The sequence below is a fragment of the Ptychodera flava genome, chromosome 21 (assembly GCF_041260155.1).
Source record: "Ptychodera flava strain L36383 chromosome 21, AS_Pfla_20210202, whole genome shotgun sequence".
In the NCBI taxonomy this organism is placed as follows: Eukaryota; Metazoa; Hemichordata; class Enteropneusta; family Ptychoderidae; genus Ptychodera; species Ptychodera flava.
In genome coordinates this window covers 26,251,211-26,276,974 of record NC_091948.1, presented here as the reverse complement: position 1 = coordinate 26,276,974, position 25,764 = coordinate 26,251,211, and the positions used below count along the sequence as shown (strand labels likewise).

The 25,764-nt window shown below is 35.4% G+C and overlaps 1 protein-coding gene across 2 annotated transcripts in view; it reads right to left on the bottom strand.

Annotated features, from left to right (window-relative positions):
• Window positions 1–19,743, bottom strand: part of LOC139121856 (uncharacterized) — a 28,555-nt gene extending 8,812 nt beyond the window's left edge. Inside the window, exons 1-11 of one of the 2 annotated variants that reach the window (XM_070687085.1) lie at window positions 19,559–19,739; window positions 18,463–18,585; window positions 17,010–17,059; window positions 15,625–15,724; window positions 14,452–14,540; window positions 12,833–12,947; window positions 11,514–11,645; window positions 9,847–10,050; window positions 7,396–7,485; window positions 4,940–5,005; window positions 3,660–3,748 (exon numbers count right to left, since the gene is read on the bottom strand). In XM_070687085.1, the coding sequence (XP_070543186.1) occupies window positions 3,660–3,748; window positions 4,940–5,005; window positions 7,396–7,485; window positions 9,847–10,050; window positions 11,514–11,645; window positions 12,833–12,947; window positions 14,452–14,540; window positions 15,625–15,724; window positions 17,010–17,059; window positions 18,463–18,585; window positions 19,559–19,726 (1,226 nt within the window). In that variant the 5' untranslated portion in view covers window positions 19,727–19,739. Of the gene's footprint in view, window positions 1–3,659; window positions 3,749–4,939; window positions 5,006–7,395; window positions 7,486–9,846; window positions 10,051–11,513; window positions 11,646–12,832; window positions 12,948–14,451; window positions 14,541–15,624; window positions 15,725–17,009; window positions 17,060–18,462; window positions 18,586–19,558 lie in introns of both variants that reach the window. The other variant, XM_070687084.1, reaches the window with a different exon arrangement.
• Window positions 19,744–25,764: the final 6,021 nt, after the last annotated feature.

The following is a 25,764-nucleotide window of genomic DNA, read 5'->3' as shown; positions in this document are numbered from 1 at the left end:
TAGCAATGGGACAAGCAGATCCTAAATACATAAGCAAATGTCAACAACAAAAAATAGACAGAGAAGGTTGATAAGAAGAAAAGGTGGGAGTGGGTAAAAAATGTACAAGGATCTGGTAAAAAAGTAATGCTACCTCATCAATCTTCAAGACCCTACCCCTTCCTGAATATCAAATGTTCCATCCCTTGGTATTACATAACATCAGATGACAGGAAATATATTTACAACCTTGGGGAGTTTTTAATTAATGCCATGGGTGTTATCATTCTAATCTAAACAGCACTTAAGTTAGTTACAGATGGTGAAATGCCTTCCACTGTGGGTGGTGATTACAACATCTGGAATTATCCGGGATCCAAATTTCTCATCAGTTCTTGTATGTCTCACAGTAAGTGAGGCTACCCACAATTCTCCATGATCAGTACACACGGAGATCACTCACTGAAGTGAAGCAAATTTCTTCTGTACAGAGAACAACTCGGTCCATATTTCAAAATTCTGGCAACATAGTTCTGATAATCATGATTTTCTGATTTCTCACTGTGAATAATGAGAAGATCAACCCCTTTTCCGCGGAGGAGATAGCAATTTTGTAATTTTGTCGACAAATTTTTGACAGCCATACACAATATTTTCAAGGAAACTAAGGGAATAAGTTGCATCTGTGTTGGCAAAAGAAAGGGTATTGATTTTTTTATGTTTGTAACAAAGGAAATTTGCATGTCTGACAGGTGGTATGATGAGACCATCTTAGTTGCTGATAACTTTACCTTGAAAAGTGTGAAATTTTTAGCACCTCAAAACATCGACTTCTCATTCAATTTACTCTTGAATTTTAAACATAATCAATAATTTTGGAACATAATTTTAACAAATAATCCTGAACTTAAATTGTAAGTTAAAAATCGTTAAGAAACTGATAAAATTGAAAAAGCCTTTAGCAAAAAATGTCTGAGTGAACAAATCAAGGGGAATTGTGGGTAGCCTCACTTACTGTGTGTCTCACATAGAAAAGTTGCAAAAATTGGTCCGCAATGAAAAAATTCACCTAAGCTTTGTTTTCTGGATCAAATTTTCCTACAAATCGATACCGAATATGACAAAATTATGTTCACAGCCTTCAAAACTGTATCACAACATATCCTGGGTTGGTGTAGGTCATTTAAGGTCACAACTGAGAAAATTACCTAAAATATACAAATTTGGGGGTTTCCCAACACTTTGAGCAGAAAATCTATCTAATATAACATCCCTCGGGACTCTATACCAAATTACAAAGCTATCAAACAGTAATTTTGAGAACAAGTTTTCTTGACCAAAAATGACAATATTGTCTTAAAAATACAATTGTATATTTCAGGACAATTTCCACATATCGAACTATTGTCATCTTTGTATGTCTGTGTACCAATACAAAAGCTGTCTGTCCGGGGGTTTTAAAAAGAAAATACTGTTTAAGATTTTTTGACCAAAAATGACAAAATTGCTCCAAAATAGTAATTTTCCCAATTTTTTCATAATTTCAACAAATTAGAAGCGTAACACCCTCACAAAGATCCAACCCAAATTTGAGAGCAATTGGGCTGGCGGTTTCAGAGAAGAAGAATTTTTACTGAAAATGAGAAAAATCACCAAAAAATTCAGCAAAAATACAAAATTAAGGATATCTTCACAATATTCATAAAACTGTATAAGGTTCACCTAAGGTACTTGCACACAAATTTTCAAAGCAATCAAAACAGCGGTTCTCGAGATATTAATTCTTGACCATTTTCACATTTTGTAAGCTCATTTGCATAATTTTGGCAATGCACACTTCATTTGAACAAAATCCCATCTATAGCCCAGGATGCATCCACACACCAAATACCAAGCTGAAATGTGCAGCGGTTTGCGTGTTTTGATGTTGACGGACATACTGTACGTACATACATACATACATACATACATACATACATACATACATACACACATACATACAGACGCCATCGACTTCAGCTTATACGATAAACTCACATGGGTATAACCAAATGTGAGCTAAAAACCAACAAAGTTTGTGTATGGGGATATTGCCATACTCCATCTAGCTCACTGTTTATCAAATTTAATCAAGAATAGAAGTCCCTGGCAAATGATGGGACAAGTACAGAATTATACCCAGCAAAAATGATTGTTGCATTTTTTCATCTGCAGTTTCAATAAAGTGGGAAATCTAATCATTGCAAGACAAAAAGCCACTCCTCGTCTTGATTTTTGTCATTAAAATTTTATAAGAAGTAGCATTAAAAGATTTTTCCTCAGGAATTTGTCAGAATAGTTGAAAGATTCTGTTGGGCTTTTCAAGATATAACATGATATTACACCTACACAAATGCCACATGGGGTCTGGTATTTGTCAAAACTGCTTGAATTTTCACAGCTATAGAAACTAGTTTGAAGAAGCATAATAAAATGAGTGAATCAATCCATGAACAAATTCAAAGAGACACTACATTGGAAATTTCGTGTTTGCTTATTATTTTTTGATGTAAAGTGCTGTTGATTTAGCAAATGTATGAAAATTACATGACAGTCAAAGGTCTGTTGTCTTTACACTTTATGTAGGTTTACATTTATACACCTGGTCAAAGCTAACATATTTTTTACAATCATAAAGGCATGGTCAGTCTAAACAGGTTCATTAACCCTTTGAGTGCCAAAGTCAATTTTTGTCAATTGTATAAAATATAACCAAGAAAATTTTCTTTTCAAATCCTGACAATTTTTCATTTTTTTCCAAAATTTTTTTTAAAAACTAGTTAATGGAGAGTACTGTCAATTTAGTCAAAAATTATAAAAAAGTACAGAAAAAAAATTACAAAAATAGGTAAAATGTTGCACTAGAATTTTGGTGGGAAAAATTACAGCACTCAAATGGTTAATGTCACCGAAGAAGGATCCTTTTCCCTTCAGACTGACTGTTCAACAGACCACTCTGAACACATTATGTTACAAAGAGCACTTCAAGTCACCTGATTTGCATACTGTATGTGGCCGATTCATCCTACAAGTCTTCTAACCTTCACATAGTTTAGATGAACCTTACCGATGATATGACACGAAAACACTGGTTTCAGTATGTTCTCATACACTGAGGATTTACATGCCAAGATTTTAATTTGGTACTGTCAATGTGCATGAAATCTGTACAGCTGTACTACCTATCTTACGTTGAATTTCATTGGACAACAACAGTCATCATTCCAGTGTATGGCCAATCATGATGTATATTATAATAACAGCATGATGACACATACCGGTTGAATCATGGTATCTGACTTAACATAGCATCTCAAGTATTTCTCTTTTTAGAAGACAATACATCTCACAATCCTTAGAATGCTGTTTGTGATTTTGGGAATTTTGTTTGAGAGACTGGAAACCACAGTACAGTGAACTTTTACACAGTTGCCCTCAACACTGATATGCTCTGTGCTGACATTATTGCAGGCAAGCTGACTGTAGGGAATTACTGGGCAGAATCACTATGCTCCTTGAACAGACTCAAATAATTATCAAGATATTGTATTTACAAGACAGCATAGTTATATCATGTTATCTACAACCTTTGGGAGAGTTCACATGACATCTAAGGCCTTGTTTCATTATTGAGAACTTACCTGACAGAATCAAATAAAGACTGGATGTATTGTATTTGCATTTCATAGACAGCTTTGTGATAACCAAGCTCTTCCTGCAAGGCATGTACCTGTGAAAAACATGGACAATAAAATCACAAACAGTAAACTGACAAAAATTGTACATGTCAGTGAGAATATTTCATTTCTTTACAAGCTATTAAAGAGATGATTGGGCACAATCTTTGTACCTGCAGTGGGAATTTTCAGATAGGGCAACTTCACATATAAGTCGCAGTGTATATAGTGTAATTGAGTGCTGTTTTCCTCAACTACTGACTGAGGTCGGCTGTTCCATTTTGGCAAAGTTAGTGACCTGTCCACAGAGTTTTATAATTTGGAGGTAAACGACTGCCAATTGCTCAAAATCCATTTTTAAAAATGATGCTAGAAGTTTGCATGGTCCAACACTTTTACTGTTGCAAAGACAAGGTCAAGGTCATTTTTTTTTCAGCAGAAACACAGTATCCAGATTTAATGATATGGCTTCCATAGAGATACATGTACATGAAATGACTTAAAACTAGTGAATTGACTTTTAGTTCATGTATATCACTTCAATTTATGTTGATCCAAGACTCACAATTGTGTTCACATTAACATACATACACAAGCAAAGTTGTACTAGTTTGAAATAATTGCATTTTTGATAAACATACAAAGTTCCAAAGAATTCCTGTCAGCGTATTTGGCAATAATACAGAGTTCATTCTCAAAATCTTTGTAGACCATAGATTTTCTTGGCCAAATCAACATTGCACCCATCATTCAGCTTAACATTAATGAAATTAAGAAAATTGATGGATGCTAAGACTATGACACAATCACCCAGACCATATAGTAATCAATAATCAATTACTTTTCAAAAACTTTACGGAACAATGATTGTAATTTTTCACTCAGAAGTCAAAATATTCACTGATTCAAGAGTTTTAATTTAGTAATAGCTTTATCTGCATTATTAACGAGCAGTGGCTACAGTTCCCGTTTTGTACCTTACACGTGTAAATATATGAACAAGAACAGCTAAAAATGAGTCTGTGTAATATTACAAGCAATGAATACACAGATAGACTATATGATACTGTATATTCATCCGTGCCAGGAAATTTAATATTGATCAGGTGAATCATAATATTTATTCTTAAACTCCATAGAAATGAACCATGTTCTTAAATGAATATTTTCTACATGGATGAGATCTTGCTGTATTGCTCTGAAATGTCCGAGATTCCTTTTTACCTTCAAAAAAGATCACTGACCTTGCGATTGTTGACTTCAATGCTGTAATTTACGGTTTTCAATAGAGCTTCAATGATGGCTTTGCCCTGTTCAGTGGTAAAGGAAATTTAATTCACATTCATCAATAACCATGGAAATGAATGTGAAACTATACACCTTATCCTGTCTCGTTGTTACCTGACACATGAGAATGGTTGCAATATTAGATTCTATACACGGCATATTCACATTTAATTACTGTATGAACAAAGGGAAGGACATTTTGATAACATTGTGTCTGTGACCCTGTTGTGCTTACAGGTATATGAAACATTATCACACAAACTTGAAAAGTATATTGATTTTTCAGTTTCACTTTTTTCATTTTTTTATCACTGGAATGCATAACTAATAGAATAGGCATTTTACTCCAGTCCACATATAAAAACATGTTGATACATCAGCTTTATAAAAATTTGATATGAAATGTAGTCTGTTGACTGTCTGTCATGTCTGCTTGTTTGTTTGTTTGGGTTTCATGTCATCAGCACTTGTGCTATTTCTTGTCTGTGCGCAGTACTTGTGGTATATGCATGTGGGTGTGTGACAAAGTCAAGAACTCTGTCAATTCAAAATGTAGCATTCTTGTTTTTTCAGCAAACCAAGGATCAAAGACATGAAGGAACATTCAGTCAATCCATAGAGGGCCAACTCTGCTGCACAGGCAGTAAAACAGATCATGGTTGTACCAATTTGTGGTGATCGAAAAAATATTATCGAGTATTTCTGATCTCCTTGAAAAGCCATTTACTTGGATATGTCTGATGAAAAAGACATTGTACAGGAATAACTTGTGACCTTAGAAGCCATGAAATGCCATAATATCAATGAGCAATGAGTGATATGACAAATATGACCCTGTATGCTATACTTTTAAATTTGTTGTTAGATCCCTGGTAGGTTAATGATGCTAGCCTCTACGGTAGAAGTCACTTGTATGTCATTGCTGATTCCATTCTACATGTAAAGCTGAACTGACTGTATGGATTGTTGATTACATTTACACTGTAGCAGCATGTTTCAAGATGCCAATCAAGATATGTGAACATATATGAACGTGTGACTGACCACTCAAATCATAAAAAACTTACAAAAATGATGCCAAAAGATGGTGACTCTTCTCTTGCAGTTTAAGACGCTATGCAAGAAGAAATGTCAAACTGTACATTTGCTTTGCATTTTGTTTCTATTTTTGCACTGTGTCATCCAAAATACACCAGTATTCAACTCATATAATATATTTTAATAGGCTGAACAGCATAAAATGTTACGACCCCTTTGCATGACCACCTGACAGCTGAAAATCCAACACTGATCAATCAATGTGCATTGTGTACATGCAGCTCCTTGGCAGCACGCAGTACTTGAGATTACCCATAATTCATTATGCTTTGTACACACTTACGTGTACTAGTATATTGCTTGATAGAAGCAGATACATTTCACTGTGTATAGACATTCACTGAAGCGTTTCATTAATTTTGGGAATATAGATTTAGGATTAATTTTTTTTTCTGAGTGCACATTTTGAATGATTCAGAAGTGGAAAATAATGATCGTTGTGGGATGAGATAGTATACATAATTTGATAAAAGCTTTATAAGTGGTTTTGTAGACAGTAGATATAGATTTGGTTGAACAGAAACGGAAGCTAGTAGCACCTGTTTTGCAAATACAAAGACCGATAACTTTAAATAAGTGTAAAAAGACAAATTTACATATTAGCTCCTCAAAATAAATGACCACCCAAGTTGTTATTTCAAGCTTGCAAAAAGTTCAACATCATCTATAAATCTTAATCATCATCTATCTTCATATTTGAATATTCGGCATATTTTGGAGAATATAATTTCATTTCAAAAATTACCTGATAACAAATGAAAATCATCTGATTGATAGCTACATTTACATTTACATGTAATAAAAAAGTTAGACTTCAAATATCCGTTGCTAAACATCAAGGAAACTTGAGGGTTATTGTAGCAGTGTGTGCATTTCATTACCAACTGCCTAGCTACATGCATATGTAGAAATTGTTTACAGTAATATGCGGGAATGCTGTGTTCTGACAAAATTCACCAGTAGAGTGCTTCTGACTCATCGTATTTATTCTCTTTCTTCAAAGTTGAAAACAGAAAGTATCCTGCAGGAGGCAGGATTGTGATACTACCGGTATGTCTGGCATAGCCAAACATTTCTAGCAATAGCCACTGTAGATGTAGACAGATTTTAAAAAGGACTTGTTGTAGCTGTAGACAGATTTGAAAAAGACTTGTTGAGTTGTTTTATCTGCATTGGACAGTGTTATTTTCACCGGCAACTTTTTCCTAATGATGAAACAAAGAGATCTCTGAACTGTCAAACTGAAAAAACAATCAGACCTGACAAATGCTTAAATAAAATACAGAAGTACCATCACTCATACACGATAACTAACCTGTTGTTGTTGACCTCTTGTAAAATTTGGAAGTGATTTCATGACTTTATCGACAGTCAGTTCACCGAGTACTGGCTTGTTCAGAAGGCCCTGCAGTAAATTAAATGAAAATCTGGTAATAAGACATTGGCATGCCCTTGCAGTTCTTCTTGCAATACAAAATTCTGGTTTCTATTCTACTCTTATACTCTTGTAAAATTCTTATTCTACATGTCAATTACACAGAACTACAACTTTTGGCAAATTATCTAGTATTACGTGTATTGTGTGCATATATACAGAAACACTTGAACATACAACAGCATTCAGGCAAACAGTCTAACGTTATTCACAAACTACAGTGAGTGCTGTATTTGACAAGCTGCAGATGAGTACAATGTATCAATCACTGAGTCTTGATAACCTTGTTTTTATACACATTACCGCTTTTACTGGCCAATTTTTATGTCATTCTAGGCTTATTTTGAAGTTTTGGGGACTGATGACACAATGTGAATTGAATGTGCATCTGCCAGAGTGATAAATTCATGTGCAGAACTACGCAGTTGACATCATGCTAGCTATAACTTTCTCTGTATGGACGGTACTTGCCAAATATACAACTGTTTTCAATTTGTTCAGTTTTGAAATAAGAAATTATTTTCACACAGTCTGCTTATGATTGTAATAATTTCAGGTATGACATGAATAGCTTATTAGAAAAGTCATTACAACTTACGCAAAGCACTATAACTTTCTTTGCTTACATCGGATGAATCAGTAGGTCAGAGGTCAAACATTCCCAGTGAGTTATTACCCATATTGGAACTCCCCATACTGTGCAAATACAATGTGTGGAAAGTGGGCTGATGTGTAGCGTCTCGGAAGCTGATATCCAATTTGGTGGCTGAATCTTACCGTTATAATAAAATAATACAAAAAGACTCCCAATCAGATATAACCTTCCGAGCACACTGCACATCAGCAGGGGCAAGTTATTGAATGCTTGAACCTAATAGGTTATGATAACAGGTGTTTAATAATTTTATGCATACCAACTCTCTAAGGTCATAGAATTCTGTCATTGTTCCGGTAATCGGTTACATGACATCAACCTCGAAATTTTTTTAACTTTGTGAAATTTCACCGAGTCTGGTCATATTGCTGGAAACAAATATCAAAGCATTTACAATCAGGCGTTCTAAAGATTTTCTGACCAACCTTTCCTACGTAAATGACATAAACAGTATTATCCTTCCTGGCTTGCCTATTTTCCTCAACATTGTGAAAAAATTGAAGTGAGTCTTATATAGGGACCTACAATCTAGTTTCATGGCATTCAGAAATGCACGGTTTTAGAAGAAGATTGAAGTTGATAGACAATGCCAGGCTCAGAGAAACAACGAGAGAAAATCATCAATTTTATAAGCTCTGACTTGATGACAGTAACACAAAATAGAGAAAATCTGTCATCTTGTAAATTTCTTCTGAAATGCTTGACCAGACTTGTTGCGTCACTGACATCTCAGAAATGTGTTGAGTGGGCAGTTAAACTCCTTATCAGCTCTAAATGTCAACTTCTTGGGGAATATTATTCAAAGCTTTAAAGCGACACCTGAATTCTCTTCTAGTGTCCTCCCATTTTTTAAGTATCCTCCCACACTGTCTGTGAAATCTATTGACGATAGTGAATGTTCAAGAACTGTGTTATGTTTTTCTCAATGAAGGAAAAACACTCCGACAAATTACCTTGGGCAAAAGTGACACATTCAATAGACCAGATGACAATTGAACCAACGCATCACATTCAAACATGGAGATAGCCTATCAAAACTTTATCACTACAAGTTTGATCTGTAGTCACGTGAGAACGCAGCGATGCATTTTATATGCCCCTGTCTTTGTGTCGGGGCATATAAAAGGCGATTGTGAAGCAGAACGGCTCGGAAAAAAGATGACATATTGTACATATTATTGATAAGAGAAGATATTCAGAGTTGTCAGAACTTATTACTGTTTAATGCCAGCATTTGATATGAACACTTTTTTTACGCTGAAATGAAAAAAATTGTGTTTGTTATACATTTCAGCTTCTTCTTTAGAAGTCAGTATCTTTAAAAATGAAATTTGTCTTTTGTACACATTTTCCAATGTATAAGTCCAACATTCCCTAAGGAAACAAAACTGTAGAATTTGATTGTCAAAGGATTGAAAAATGGGCAAAAGACAACCAAACTTTCATTTTAGAGTTCTCAAATTGTGCTGCAACATGCATATACACATACATACATATATATACATATACACACACAGACACACACACACACACATATATATATATATATATATATATATATATATATATATATATATATATATATATATATATATATATATATATATGTGTGTGTGTGTACAGACAGACAGACAGACATGTACATACAGATAGACAAGGATATTGCAAAAACTTACCCATGGTGCAGCTGGTATGAGAATTGATAAAGAGAGAAGGTCTTGACAACAGTCGCTAAGTGAATTGTTACAATGTTGCATTTGTTGATTCAAATGTTCTGTGATTGGTTCAATGCTGGCTGGCAGGGCTGGAGTGTACTCTAATGATTTTTTTAAATGATATAATTCCTGATGCAACTTGAAGAGTTTGGATTCTAATTTCGCCTGACGGAAGAAAATGAACATACTATATTGAAAACAGAATAACATGATGAGAATAAACTAAAAACATCATGCAAAGTCAATGTTGATTTCAATCACTCTGGTTTAGATCGTATATGTAGATTTGTACATATTATATCATTACCTGCGTGATCTTGACTACTGCTTACATCAATTTCGATCAAATTTGTCCATTGACTATCTGCACCTGTGTTTCTTTGAGAATCTGGTGTTTTGATCCTGTGACATGTGATTTTTAAAGGAGTACCTTGTTCATGTCGTGTGGAATTTGCCAAACATGTGTTCTAATGTGCACATTTTGGTATGGAGACATGGCAAATATGTCTTGCGGTTAGATCATACAACCCAGCTACCACAGATTTCATATGATGCAAAATAGTTGTCATATTAACATGCACTGCTAGAGAGCTGATGCAAAGAGAAAAACACATTCCCGAAATGCTTACACAATCTCAACGAGATCAATAATCTGTATGTTGGACGGATGCACAGCTTGATGTCCACACATGGCATGTGCAACTGCTGCACATGCTATGATGAGACGTGGAAATTCTGTCTCAGTGAAGAACCCAGCATACTTAACCTTTTCACCTCATTTTACCATTAAGGTAGTACATGCCTTCAAAGTGACACATTTACACTTTTGCTAAAGTCATGGAATCGTGAAATTGTTCTTTTTAAAAAAATAAAGATTAAAAATCACAATTCGCCAAGCAAATTTGGCATTGCAGAAACAAATTACCACAAGTTTAACCAATATACATGTATTTGAAATTCAAAATGGCTGCTACCCCTTAAATAAAGAGTTAAATTTTCGTTTTTCAAAAACACCAAGAACTTCATTTACGGCACCAGCTTCAAATTGAATTGATACAAGCATCATACCAGAAAATCATTTAAAAGTTTGAGAGTCCGAATATCTGTCCCTATTAAAAGCACATCTATCTTAATAGATCCACCTACTTTGTGGAAAATAACGGAGATACGCAAAATTAAGTGGTGAAGAGTTTGATGATATTGATGAGAGCACTGCTCTCTTTTAACTGTTATAGCAATAATTTAAGTATTGCTGTAAATAAAATCGATCTACCACAACAGACAACCTGTTCTCTCATGAGAAATTGCACGCAATATCTGACACATCTACCAGCATCCGCACATTTCCTCTCTTAATTTTAATGTCATCTGATCAAAAGTAAAAGCTGCCTATGAAGACCAATCAAAGTGTCCTCGTTCAACGCAGCTGTTCTGAGACACGCACCACAGGTGATCTTCCATTCAATTTCCTGTATTAAGCTCGGAAAAAAGAAACCATTATTATTGGACAGGTGCCTCTATGAGTGAGCTTTCAATACTGGAAGGCTTTCACCGAGTCTTTTTAATGTGGATGGTGAACTTTGACCTCAGAAATTCTATATGGTGGAGACATACAGCATGAAACTTACCACTTGCTTCAAGTTGATATGGTTCATAGATCCAGAACACACATCCAATACTGTCACAGTTTCATCAGGTTTTTCTTTGATGAATGGATTGGTAAATAACAAAGGCCTAGCATAATTAGCATTATTATGACCCTGTATAATAGTGAAGGATAAAAAAACATAAGTAAAAAAATTAAAAGTATATCTATCATAGCTGAGTTCGTTATAATATTTGTTTCTCAACTGTGCAAATAATCCATACTGTTTACATGAAACAAATATTGCTATGAATTATTAAAACACTGTGGGCAACTTATGCTCACTATTTAAAAATGTATGAAGGGCTGACTGATTATTCAGTGCAAATATGTAAATTAAATATGCACATGGAACAAAGCCACTGTTGATGTATATAAGGTTTTATGAGGCTTCTGATGGCATTTTGAAAATGTTAAAGTGTACATGCACATGAATAATACACCAGACTTCAATTCATCATGTCATTTTTGCGATGAAATGTTTGTTTCAAATGAGTTGCTAGGCTATAGGTCAGCACTAGGGGTATGTGTATTTTTTTATTGAAAAAATAGTGAGTACATGAGAGTAAACTGCACAGACATTGTAAATGCACGTCAAGTGGTACAAAACCATCATAAAACCATCAGTGTCAGTGTTCACTCATTTTATACTTCTCATTGTGCATATACACATACCCAGAGTTCTCCATAGCTTAGAAAAAAACATAGGGTAGGCCAATTTACCGGTACATAACGATGCAAAATTTGCACATCTTTTGTACATGTAGTTGTGAATATGTATCTGTTTTGCATGATTATTCACATATAACTAGATCACTCAAAAAAAAAAATGGGATGGCCCACCCCAAAAATTCCTTGTGGAGATCACTGCATACACACACCGGTACACATACAGTAATGTATGCATTTTCAAGTCAAACTCACAAAGGGCAATGAAACGTCCAACTACAACAGTACAGTATCTCCATCTATGTGGTTGAAGGATTTCTACACTTGTAAAAAATGCTTTGGAATATTCAACACATGTTCTGCTAATTATTACACATCAACAACAAGCATGAACAATGGTCACACATACTATATACCATTTACCAAAATGATGCACTCGTACAATGCTATGGAGTTTTATTTCACGCCATACAATGTGGATAGGTTCCTTGCTAGCAATCGAGTAAAAATCTCCAATTTTAAAGCTTTCATCATATCTGTTTAGATATCACACATGTCATTGGAACTCGATTGCCTTTTTCATACGCTCTGATGCTAGCATAATCCAACACAACACACTAATTATGAGCATACCTCAATGTTTCTGTAGAGTTTATTTCTTGATGACTCTAGATTTCCAATGAGACTTGTCAGTTGTGATCTTTCAATAGACACTGTAGGTCCCTTTATTTCACTTGCTAGCAGTGCTCTGATAATAAGAGAGAAAAGTAACATTTATACTTGGAAAATCAAATTCCACACACCTAACTGGGCACACAGTCCGTGTAGCCGAAAATGAGATGCAAATGATATGCGGTAAAGGTCTCCTCGACTAACTTTCAGCTGGTTGCTCACTTTCTACTATTTTTATAGTATTTTATACAAAGGCACAGACTTATTCTACCTTCAACTTAAAACTGATAGTGATTTTGTAGCTCATTCTTTACTATTTTTCATAGTTTTTGGTAGCCGGTAACAGACACTTCGTGTTCATGTCGGCTACATGGACGATCTGCCCATAACTGATATCTATCATTTTCACTGGAATGATTATAACTGTTATTGATAGTTTTTTTAAAACTGATCCTGGATACATCCATAGTTTTCAGAACCAATGTTTAAACAGTTATCTAGAGAAAGGAGCAGAGTCAAATGTTTTCAAAAGCTGGTGTAAGATTTTGTAAATGCATAGATCATGGTAAGATAGATATATCTGCTGTAAGGACAGATTTGTATTTTAATAAAATGACAATTGCTGTCACTTCTGACAACTATTTTCTGGTTTCTCTAGTAATGTAGCTTTGTGAATAATAAATCAGAACTGAGATGCAGTTTGATGCTTGCTTGTCTAAATCCTGTTAAAAACCTGCTTTGATATATTAAAAAAATATCATCAGCATGTATCGATTGAACATACATTCCTACCACCAGAATCATAGCAAAATTTCAATCTACGGTGTGTACACTGTTCTGGTATCAAATATGTTGTGCGGCGAACAGCTGCTTACATGTATGTTGGAAAAGAGTGACAGGCTAGTAGCATTGCTTTGAGTTAACATCACAATATGTGCAGTACTTTATACAGAAAGCAAAACATATCAGTTGCACCACAAGAGGGCGCTAGAAGGAAGCACAGCGCTGGCAGTTCACACAACTACTGTATCAGTACATCGAAACACAGGGCGACACTATGATTGTTTATAACAGTTGAAATCCTTGTCAGCTTTTCTCAAGCCCTGACACTAATCATACTATTAGTTTCTAAGTACAACTTGATTGAAGGTTTCTATGGTGTAGATGGATAAGCAGTATTTCATATTTTTCAAATTTCAAGAGATGAGAATTCTCTAACTCATACTCATTTTCCTTTAAACATACTCTGTAATAATGCCAGGGAAAACACATACAAATTTGAGAATCAGAACCACTTCTGATTGAGGGAAAGTGATAAATGGAATATTAGGTTGTTGCTGCTGGAAAGTGAGTGTGAGGCTGTACGTTAGTGGAAAATTTTGTTGCATTTCACAGTGTCTGTCATTATTAGTGTCTGTATGTTCATCTCTATGTCAATGTCGGGATTTGGTATTTTCCAAGTACTCTAATTTCATCATTTCTCTGAAAGCTAGAAAGGCTGTCCAGTGAAATACATTAATTACAATTTGTTGAGACTTTGAAAGCTGCCGTGACTGTCTCAGGTCACATCTGTAACTCACCTGTGTTGGTCTACCGTTGCGGATATTGCATTTTCAACTTCCAACAACACCTTGCTCCTTGAACTTATTGCTTCAGACTGAAGTATCACCTGTTGGAGACAAATCAGCAAATTGTTCATTCATCATCCAGTCCCCTTCTCCCAAAAAAGAAGAAAAAGTGGAAAAGGCTACCTTGAAAGGTAACACTAAACATTTTTAAACTAGTACAATAATGATGGAACATTGGTTTTTGATCTCTAAATTTCTTTAGTATCCTGAAAAAAGCACAGAATGATGATTGATTAATGCCAAGACAACTGAAAGCGAATCAGCTAGCGATTGTTAATGAACTGATGGCTGAGCCTTATGTTATGAAAATCATGATGGTGTTGACCAATCACACTGCAAGACTAAAAATTGCATGATGGGTAATCATGGTAATTTCCACTGACAGCTGTTTTATATCGTTTCACACCCATTTTCCTGTTTAGATGTCCGTCTTTGTCATTGCCACGTTGCTGATGAAAAGGTTGTAAGTGTTACACTACACGCAGTGAACAGTCAGAGAACTCTGATAGAGGGATGCTATGGTTTCTGATACTTAAAGACCAACAGTACACCACCAGTTTTTTTTCCATGTTAAAATTTAGGCTTGCAGTCCAATTCAAATGAATATGCCACTCAGCATTACAATCAACAAATAGTAAAAAAAATACAAAGTAAACAAAACAGGGAAAACTAGATAAATGTTAAAAAATATACTTATGTAACTACTACACTGTAAAACCTGTTATATTTTTCATTAGAAATTTTCTATCTCTGAACAGAACTCAAGGTCAACATTCAACAACATGGAGGCAGAATTGGATATGAGGCAATTATCTGGCATTGAAAACCAAACTTGAGAAAAGATTTGATCACAAATCTTGCACTCAGAGATCAAATCAGATAGTATATCTGCCTGGAGTAAAGATTTGTGTATGCTCCAGTCATTACATCTAGAAAGACTCCTTTTAGTTTAAAAGCAAATTCATGAAAATAATAGCAAAGGTTGCTGCTAATGAGACTTTACATGAATTTTTGAAAAGTTTAGTATCTTTCACAACAGGAGACAAATGAAAATAATGAATGACACAGATGAAGCAGAAATCTTGGACTTGGTCACAATATTCTGATGTTCATCTCTCATCTTACCTGTCTCTCTAGTTGTACAAGCTGAGCTTTCAAAAGTTGAACTCTTCTTTCTTCAAACTTTTCTTGTTTACCATCACTGACCAACTGACTATACAGAGATCTGTCAACAATTATGAAAACATGAAGGCAACACATTTTTTACAGTTTGTAATGGAAGAGAGAGTGCTATATACAGCTAGCTTTACAATAGCAATCTTTTGATTGACATTGCAGTGATCCTAATACTTGTCTGCAGGCAACTTTTGCCATTGTTTTTCTATTATCTACCTTTATTATGAAAATGTTAAAGAAAATTATATTAGTTTACTTTAATAACAAAAAGAAACATAAATACAGAGATTGTTTATCAACATCCTTAGTATATAATTATAATCACACCACTGCACTGTGATTTGCAGTTTTCAGATATTTTTCATACGAAATTTACTTATAATCTCTGAACAGAAACTCAAGGTCAACATTTAACACCATGGAGGCAGAATTTGATGTGAGGCAATTATCTGGCATTGAACATCTTGCCCTTTGATGTGATAGTATGGAACCCAAACTTGAGAAAAGATTGGATCATAAATCTTGCCCTCAGAGATCAAATCAGACAGTAAATCTGCCAGGAGTACACTTTGTGAAATTCAATGTCATGCTCTTGAGGAATCTTATGAATATTCATTTATACAATTTCTTTCACTCTTCTTATTTTTTTTCAGAATTCATTTCATGAAGTGGTACTGTCTTTATGAACTTGTTTGAGAACAGAGGTTTCATGATTCAGATTCTTTTTGATAAAAGCAGTTCTTTAACTGATACAAAATTTTCACATTCTCATTGCAATTTAAACCATTTACAGTTGTAGAAAAAACATGAAGTCATAACTGTCTGCCGTGAATGACAAACATTTCTTGGTAACTCATTCATGAGTGAGACAGACTCAAAAATTGTCAATATTTCCAATAATGCCATTCATGGAATATTCATGAAAGCAATGAACATCCTAGGTCACCCGCGTCTTGTGAATAAATTAATAAATTAAAGCAGATATTTGCAATTTCTGTCATTGTGATGCTGCTTACAAAATGTTTGTATAAATTATTCACATGTAGGATATGAATCACCAATAACCAGTCATCAAGGGCTCTATACCTCTGTCCAGACACTCAAGACCCATGGTGTACTCTTTTTGCAATATGAATTTCTTTCTTTTCATTGTGACCTGAAGAAATTTGGCTGTATTACCCTACTTCGATCAAAATTGCTAATACGGGATTGACGAAGAACCACAGTTCCTTTGGTATAGGGACTGTGGTTCAGTGGAAGGACTAAGCGGAGGGACTTTGGTTCAGTGGAGGGACTGTGGTTGAGTGGAGGGATGTTCGTTGATAATATTTTACCTGAGTTGTTCAACTTCCTGTTTCAATTCTTCATTTTCCGACGTCAACATCTATAAACAATTAAAACAAATATTGCAGGTATTTCAGGGACTTTTTCTTCTTATCTCTAGTCAAAAGATTTTGGAGTCAAGACATGACATGTCTACACAGAATACTGCTGTAAATGTTACTGATATTCACTGTTTCATATGACACTTTTAAGTATTCCAACTCTTGAAGTGAATTGGTGAATTTGTTGACGTTTCCTGGAGTCTGCCCTTGCCTATACCAATATATGTAATATTTACAATTATATCTATTCAGTGGTGCATCAAATTGGCACAGAGAAAACATTGCCAATGACACTTTAACAGTTTAGTCATTTCAATATCAGTGCAAAGTAATTGCGTCAGCACAAGTTTTGCTGTAGCTAATCTAATCAAGATATATGACAGATATTTCCGACCAGTTCACACTTCAAGCTGCCAATCAGCTTCTTTGATTGTATTAATGGTAATTGGTTACCTAAAGCAAAAGTTATCTTGCAACTAATTATCAAAGATACATGATCTACATTTACAATGCTTTCTGCAGTCAATTAATTGACGTCATATGACAAATTAGCATCACAAGTCATGTAGAATTTCAATTCGATTTCACCTTGGTAGAATTACTATGAGACAAATATGGATTTTAACGTATTGAAATCTTGTGGCAATATGATATCTGTACTTGCACCAAGACATACTAACTTGAAAAGGGTACTGTGATACATCCTACCTTATATTATACCAGTATTGATGGCACAAATACCTTGATCTGATTGGTCAATATGTGAAAATAACCGCACTATATTTGCAATATAGCCCAGTTAATAGAACAGGCGCAAGCTCTCAACTAGAGAAAACTCCCTTTATGGATGTTTTTAGCTAAAATTTTAATTTACTATTATGATATAATACTAGTAGCTATCACCTTAGCAACCGATATACCACCTAATTTTGACCAGTTCACTCCATATATGCACTCGCTATCGCTTGTGCAAAGATGTCGTGAACTGGTAAAAATCTTGTGGTATACCATCGCTGGTTGTAGTTCATTGCTTAAACATCTAGCAGAGTATTAAGGACACAACAGTACCTGTTGACAATGCATACATAGCATAATTTCCATAGCATGGAGGGGCAGGTATTTTATGGAATATAGATACATATAAAGCTCTATTGACAGACAGACATTGCCTCGGTGTAATACAGAATATTTACACATTGCAGATTTTATTTTGCAGGGTAATGCATGCTATTGTGTGAATATTGAGTTATAGGTTTGCTGAAAAAAATATTTCGGTGAAATTTCACTTAGCCACTGAAAGTTTGAGAAGTATTCAGATAGGATGTTTGAGTTTTTGTTAGTTGCTTTGAAACTGATCAGGCTGACTGCATCGTTAATTAAGCAACAGCTTCGATTTAATTACCTGCATTTTATTAATTTCAGCTTGTTTGCTTGCTGAGGTACTTCTGTCCTGAAAAGGCTGTTTCAGATCTGATGGTCCGAGTGTTTCATCGAAGCCCATTGTGATTCTTGAGGACGGATTGTTCTGGAATTGAAGAGCAAATAATTTTGCGATTTTCAAAGATTGGGTTGGGTTATAGACATTTACATGTAATACTGTGGCATTATTACACAAACGCTGCCTATGCCTGTCTGTGCTGTGGCCAAGAGTGGCGTATGTCAACCATGAAGGTGTAAAAGGCGTCACAGTCATCTCCAGAATAATGCAACTTATGCTGCTATATTGAATAACTTGATCCATGAAGGTAATACTGCTAAGTTAATAGTGTCATAAATATGGTTATCATAGTGTACGGCATAATGGCAGGTTTAGGGGGCACTTTCAAGTCATGAATTTGGAGAAATGAGTGAGTTCTTTTGACGCAATCCAAGATTTGAATTCACATAGCAATGCAGTAATTTTAGATAAAACGGTGCAGCATTCACTGTCTTCTGGTAATAATAATCTTGATAATGATAATGACATTGACAATGATGATGATCATGATGGCAACAAGGGGCGACAGTAATGCAGTTGGAATTATATTAGCATAATACAGCATGGATCTCAACAACTTTTTTTAATTCATACGAGTAACACGTTCTTTTGACGAAGGCTTTATTGGGTTTAAAACACCTGGCAAATCATGAGTGCTGTCACACTATACTATAAAGAACGATAATCCCATGACAGGTCACGGAGGAAGTCTCCTGTCGACCTCTATGGTCGAGGTCAACCATAACGGTACCTGTTGCTCTACGACGGATAATTAATACCTGTACCAGTTAGACAGCGTGAAACGGAGCGTACGACATTCACAGGGCACAGTCGCTAGTCGCTTGTGGTTCGATAGACGGCGAAGGCCGCCGTGTATCAAACAACAAGTGACTAGTATTACACAGTGGCAACTGACTGACAATAGTACATTTTGAAACACTAGGAATGACACTGACAGTGACAAAAGTTACACGAAACCCACCACAGACAGTGCATGGACACACAGCATCCCACAGCATACCTTTCTGATTTTTCCGGAAGGATTTATTTTGCTCTTCCTACTATCCATACTAATTCCACTTCTTCTGTTCAGCTCTGGACGGGTTGCTGTGATAAGTCTCTTTGATTTGTGCACGCCACGACGTGTCTCTTCGATGGGCAGAAATGTCCAAAATAGATTTACACACATATCTTTCAAACGACCAGCTGATACAAAGTGCGGCCTCTATGTTAGATTTTGTCAACTACTTTTGTCTTCGTCCAAATGCATTGCACAAAGTGCGCCCTCTATTCAGGTTTGACATTTTCGTTCTTTTTTGTCATTATTAAACGTAAGCGGCGCCCTTCAAAGTGCGCCCTCTAATAGCGAATTCTTATATTTTTTCTTCTTTACTTGCTCAAGAAGCAGAAGGTGCCTTCACATTTCTCACGATGCATACATGTCCGGGACAGGCAATGAAAACCAATATTACAATACTACAAATTAAATTAATAAGTTCGCCCTTAAGGTAGTATGCACCTCGAAAGTGAAAGAACTTTTGCCCTAACTTTCCTCAAGGTATCTTTCAACCATTCTCTTTCCAAATCAATAATAAAAATAGGGGATCACCGTGCAAATTTTGGTACTAGAGAAACAAATTACCCAAGATTTACTGATATTAGAAATTCAAAATGGCCGCCATCTCTGTGTTAACTCTATGGAGAAAAATAATTTCGAATTTCGAAAAACTAAGCCGGTAAAAAGTTTTCTTTCACCAAGAGCTTTACTATAATACATATGTATTTTCAGTCTTGTTTATATATGCCCGACAGACGAAGTTGAGCCATCCACATTTCTTATACGTACGAACTTTTTTTGGTGGATTATCAAATAAATCAAAGCGCGTCCTCTATACGGAATTTGAATTTGCTTTCTTTTTTATCTATGTCCGACGCTAGAGGCGCCCTTCAAATTTCAAAAGTCTTTCCAGTCAGGAGTTCTGCTGCGTACATGTGTGTGATCATGGAGGTAGCAGAGATACCTCCATGGTGGTGTGACGGATCCAGCAGGCACCAACCTGAATCAAAGTGCACTCTCTGTAAAATTACAGATTTGTATTTTTATTCTTCTTTGTTTACGTTCGACTGTTTGATGCCAAAAAGAGTCAATTGGGGGTTGGTTAAAGCTCCACTAGCTGTATCTTTTAGCATTATTTTTATGAAATCAAAATCACTGTTAAAATTGTCATAGTTACTGTTAAAATATGAATTTACTTGTCAAAGGATTCACAAAGGAACGGTTTCCAAATGCAGTAAAGGCCCATATCCCTCCAGAGGGTAGAATTCAGAGAAAACCAGGAGAGAATTATTAGGAAGGTCAAATTTCAAGAGTTACAGCTAGTTGGGCTTTAAATATGTTACTACTGCATTTTCTTTGTCGAATTTTCAGTCTTCCGAATCTCTGCTATGTTTTCTTTAGGAGGACTTACAGATCATAAAATCTAATGGAAAATCAGAATTAGTTGGTATTGTTTCATTTGGACAATCCTTCAATGACATGGAGAAAATTATGAAAGGGATTCATGGATGTTAGGATCACAGTACCGTCACTCATTTTTACTGACTTTCATCATTGCAGCATTTAGATTTTTCTAAATTCTAGTTTACAGTTTATGTTAAAAGTAAAAGGCCACTCAGTGTTTCAGCAAGCTTTTAGTAGCATAACACCACAGGGAACTCTGGCCCCTTGTTTGTTTGTTTGTGCTAATTAATTCATGTCAATTCAGAATTTATTTACTACATACGATTATTTCTGTATACCAGAAAGAACAATAGAGTTGTATTTGTGTTCATATTTGTCAATAAAGAGCAGTGTTTGTTTGTTTGTTTACAAATATAGTCAATTAATGATGCTTTAATGAGTTTCTAATACAATCCCACATATAAAATAAAGCATAGCCCGCCTTTGCCATGAGGAGTAAGCACTTATGTGTGTCCAACATTCTCTGAATATTCACCCTTTCTAACTCGTGTGTTATCTAGAAGTACTTTGTGAAATCCACTTTTTCATAAATGACTGAGGTCAATCCTAGGGTCAAGTATATCAAGTAATCCATCAAGAACTTTTGAAGAAGATGGTTTTTTGACCAAAAATGTGAAAAATTGCCCCCAAAATACAAATATGAAAATTTCACCACAATTTGAACAAATCTGACAGAGGCCAACCCAAGGATCATACCAAGTGTTGAAGCAATGGGACGCGCAGTTTCAGAGATTTTTTTGACCAAAAACGGGAAAATTTATGCCCCCAAAATACAACTATAAAAGTTTCAACACAATTTGAACAAATCTAAAGTTGCCTTAAAAAGCCTGCTTATCATGTTTTGACCAAATCTGGCATGTGGTAACAGTTTTAGTAATTTGCAGGATTTTCCCTTTTTTTACCACATTTGCTTATTTTTGATATTGACATGTTCATTTGAACAAAATCATATCACCCCTGGGTCCACATGTACACCAAACACTGTAAGATGGTAGGTGCTGCGATTTCAGAGTTTTGATGTGGATGGACATACATCTAGATGCTGCCAACTTACCATATAAGCTCTCTTTGGTATATATACCAAATGTGAGCTAAAAAGTGCACAACCTTAAACTTGTTACGCTTCATGACCGAACTGTACATATCCTGGACTCTTCTCTTCAGCCTTTCCCTGATGCAAATCATCAAAGTCCATACATGTTTTTGCAAACTATTGAGATTGCTTCAAATTGGTAATTTTACAAATTAATGAAGTATTGCAGGCTCATGAAGTCATTTTCATATGGTAGAACTTGTTACAGTCTTACAGATGTCTTGTTTTTAAAGGGATGTTTAAGAAAAACATGACCAGAGTTTCAATATTTGAATTGCCTTCATCTTGTCCAAATTTCCCTGGACGGACATTCTTACAGAGTGGTCATGTCAGCACCACTAATTAGCATAAACTGATACACAATATCATGTCATTCATCGGTCTGTCAGAATCTTGAAAGAGAGTGACTCTCACTTCTTTTGAGTATTTTAAATTCCACTATAAGAACTTTCAAGGACTTTTTTAAGCAATTTTCAGGTATGACTTTTACTATATTTCATTCCTAGATATCGTGATGGATTATGTTTCTTGATCTCAGTAAATTGTGGGTGGATTATCAATTTTTCCAGGACTCAATTTCCAGGAAACTAAAATTCACATGACTTTTCTGGTGTGTACCAACTCTGTGCCATGCATACACAGTGTTTACCCAATGCTTGATACAGGTTTTAGAATAAGCTGTGAGGTCATGATCATCCAAAGCATCATCTCCCATTTCAGTCAAGTAGCAGCCGTACAGCAAAGTGACACGCATGCATTCTACACACATGCACTGGAAGAGATACGACTTCTTTTCATTACCATTCTGTTTGAATACATCTTGTTTATTCACACATACATAGGACTGCATGTTAGCAGTGGTATACAGGCAAGGCTGAGACTGAAGGGCAAATATCAACATACATACATTTAGTATTTACACAACTTTGGTAATTCTCCAATGCATGGTAAAAAGAGAGCTAACTCTATAAACTGTTGAGAAGTCTGGCAGTGTTTTTTCCAATTTTGAAACTTTCCAGTCTTGTTTTCTCCTGTTGCGGATGACTGGTGGGTCTTAAGACTTTCTGAAAGCTGAGAATATCTCAGACCTGTAACTTGACATCCTCAATTATCAGTTCATGATTCAAAAAGTAGCTTTCAACATAAAATTAAGACCCTTGCACATCTTGTAGTTTAGCTACTGCAGTTTTGAGAAAAATCTTACCAAAATGTGAAATCTCACAGAATAAATGAAAAAATCCACTCTCGTGATGACACAACATCAAATGTTGTTTCTTGTGTATTAAAAGGACAACAGCATTTCCTTGGAGAAGGCGTCATATTGTTGTACATTCATTGGTTGCTGAGAGACTGGTTCAAAGAATAGCTAAGATGCAAAATATCAACTTCATGTAGTATGGGGAAAAAAACAACACTTCTTAAAATATAAGCACAATGTTAATTCAAGAAAAACCCTTACATTTGAGTATTTTTCTTTAGGTGTGTAAGAATTGAGAAAATAAAAATTTGTAAAGCTGCTTGGTTTTGTTACGTTGTTGTGACTTTTTAAAACTGGCTATAGTTGCATAGTAGTGCAAAGCGTTCTGGGGAAACAGATATTTCAATACTCTGTATGTCTGTTTACAAAGACATCATGAATTTGTTTAAAGTCACAAAACCGTGAAAAGTGAAATGCACACAAGTGACCAGTCATAATTGTTTCAAGTTGTATTACTTTGGTATCCCACTCAGATTGCTCTTCAGCTACTTGGTAAATTTGCCTCCATCCAGTCAATTTGGAACTACAAAACATCTTGTCTCGGTTACCCAGACTGCTCTGTGGGGCTCTCATCCAGCCGCACCGACAGAGTCTATGGAAATCCCATTTAAAAATCTCCGAGCAAGATAGCGCGATATGGACAAGAGCGATGCATCCTGGGAGGAGCTGATCTATGGTGTAATTACTATGTTTTGAGGCAAAGTCATGGAAAACACAGCTTCCAGGTTATGTTGAAGTGGTTTTGAAATCCCCCTCAATAATGACTGTGAACTACAACTTTTTATCTCTGATCAGATTATGGACGAGTACAATACAACAGATCCAGGATATAAAGGTCACAGTTCACACTCTTTAATAAGGTGGGACTTTGAAAGCCACTTCAACATAACCATGAACATGTTGAAGCTATATTTTCTGTGCTTTGTCCCGAAACATAATCTCATCAAATGCATTGCTCTCGTCTGTATTATGCCATTTTAAGTGGGATCTCCCCGGACTGTGTTGGGGCAGCCAAAGAGAGCCCCACAGAGCAGAGGGTAGCCAAGACTACAAAACTTCAAATACAATAATACTTGTAACCTGCTAATAGCAAGTCACATGCACAACTTTTTGAACTCTGGGCAAACCGATCATCACAAACAAAACAGTGATTTACCAGCATTTGTTTGTTCTCAAACCGATACATCTGAGGGTAACACAAAGTAAAACAAGAGATTGGCAATCCATGTGCTTCCTCTGTGTAGAAAGGGACCACCACTGACTCTGAGCAATACATTGAGAAAACATGACTGGTAGGATATGGTGAAAGTCTGTACACACACAGTGGTGTTGAACACATCGATAATATGGAGCTATCTGTGATACACAGACCACAGTGATCTGGGGTTCTACAGAAAGCAACAAATAAAGAGTTCTTTATGCCATTACCTAATTTACCAAAGTCATAATCACTGTGCCAGTTTCTAATACAATGCACACAGGGAAAAAAATAAAGAAAAGTTTTTTTGTCAACCTTGCCTGTTGTTTGTCTGTATAACAGTCGCACCATTCATAAGGATTCTTTGAAATGACCAAAATGATTTTTTTTTTATTCACACAAAAACATTAAAACTGGTATTTATTTATTTTTATACTTCTCAAAAAAAAAATCAAAACAAAAGGAGAAGATACAGTACAGAAATAAAGATTTTGAACATGTTCATAAAAGAGTAGATGTAATTCAGTGATTCTCTGCAATTTTGAAAGGCAGTATTGCACTGTCAGCCATCGGAAAAGTCTAAATCAACAGATCATTAAGGGGGGAGGGAGGGAGGGATGAAGAGGGCCACACCGATTCTACACGGACCTGCATGTATGAATCTCACAGGACAACCTACAGCATTTATTGCTTAGTGGTTTAAGTAATTCACAATCTCTTTATACGGTCAGAATGTTTTAAATGCAAAAATAAAAATCATATCACAGTATACGCAGACTTTTCTATCATGTATGTATCTGTGTGTGTGTGTGTGTGTGTGTGTGTCTGCCTGTATGTATGTGCTCATCTGTGTGTATAAAGGGTGTAATTTTGGAAGACTGTCATGACTGCCTGAACACCAGCACTACTCACTCACGCACTGTCTAACACCTGAGACTAAAGAGAGACTTTGGTGATGACGGGAATGGTAACACTACAAAACAACTTCACTATAAAACTTGACGGGCACACATGATCAAAGATACAAAAAAAATCTTTACAAATGCAATCAGCACATGACCAGACAGATCTACTAATCTAAATTTGTCAATAACATATTGAATTTACGACTATTAATTCTACATACTACACAAAGAAATATTTCCTTGCATGTCCCA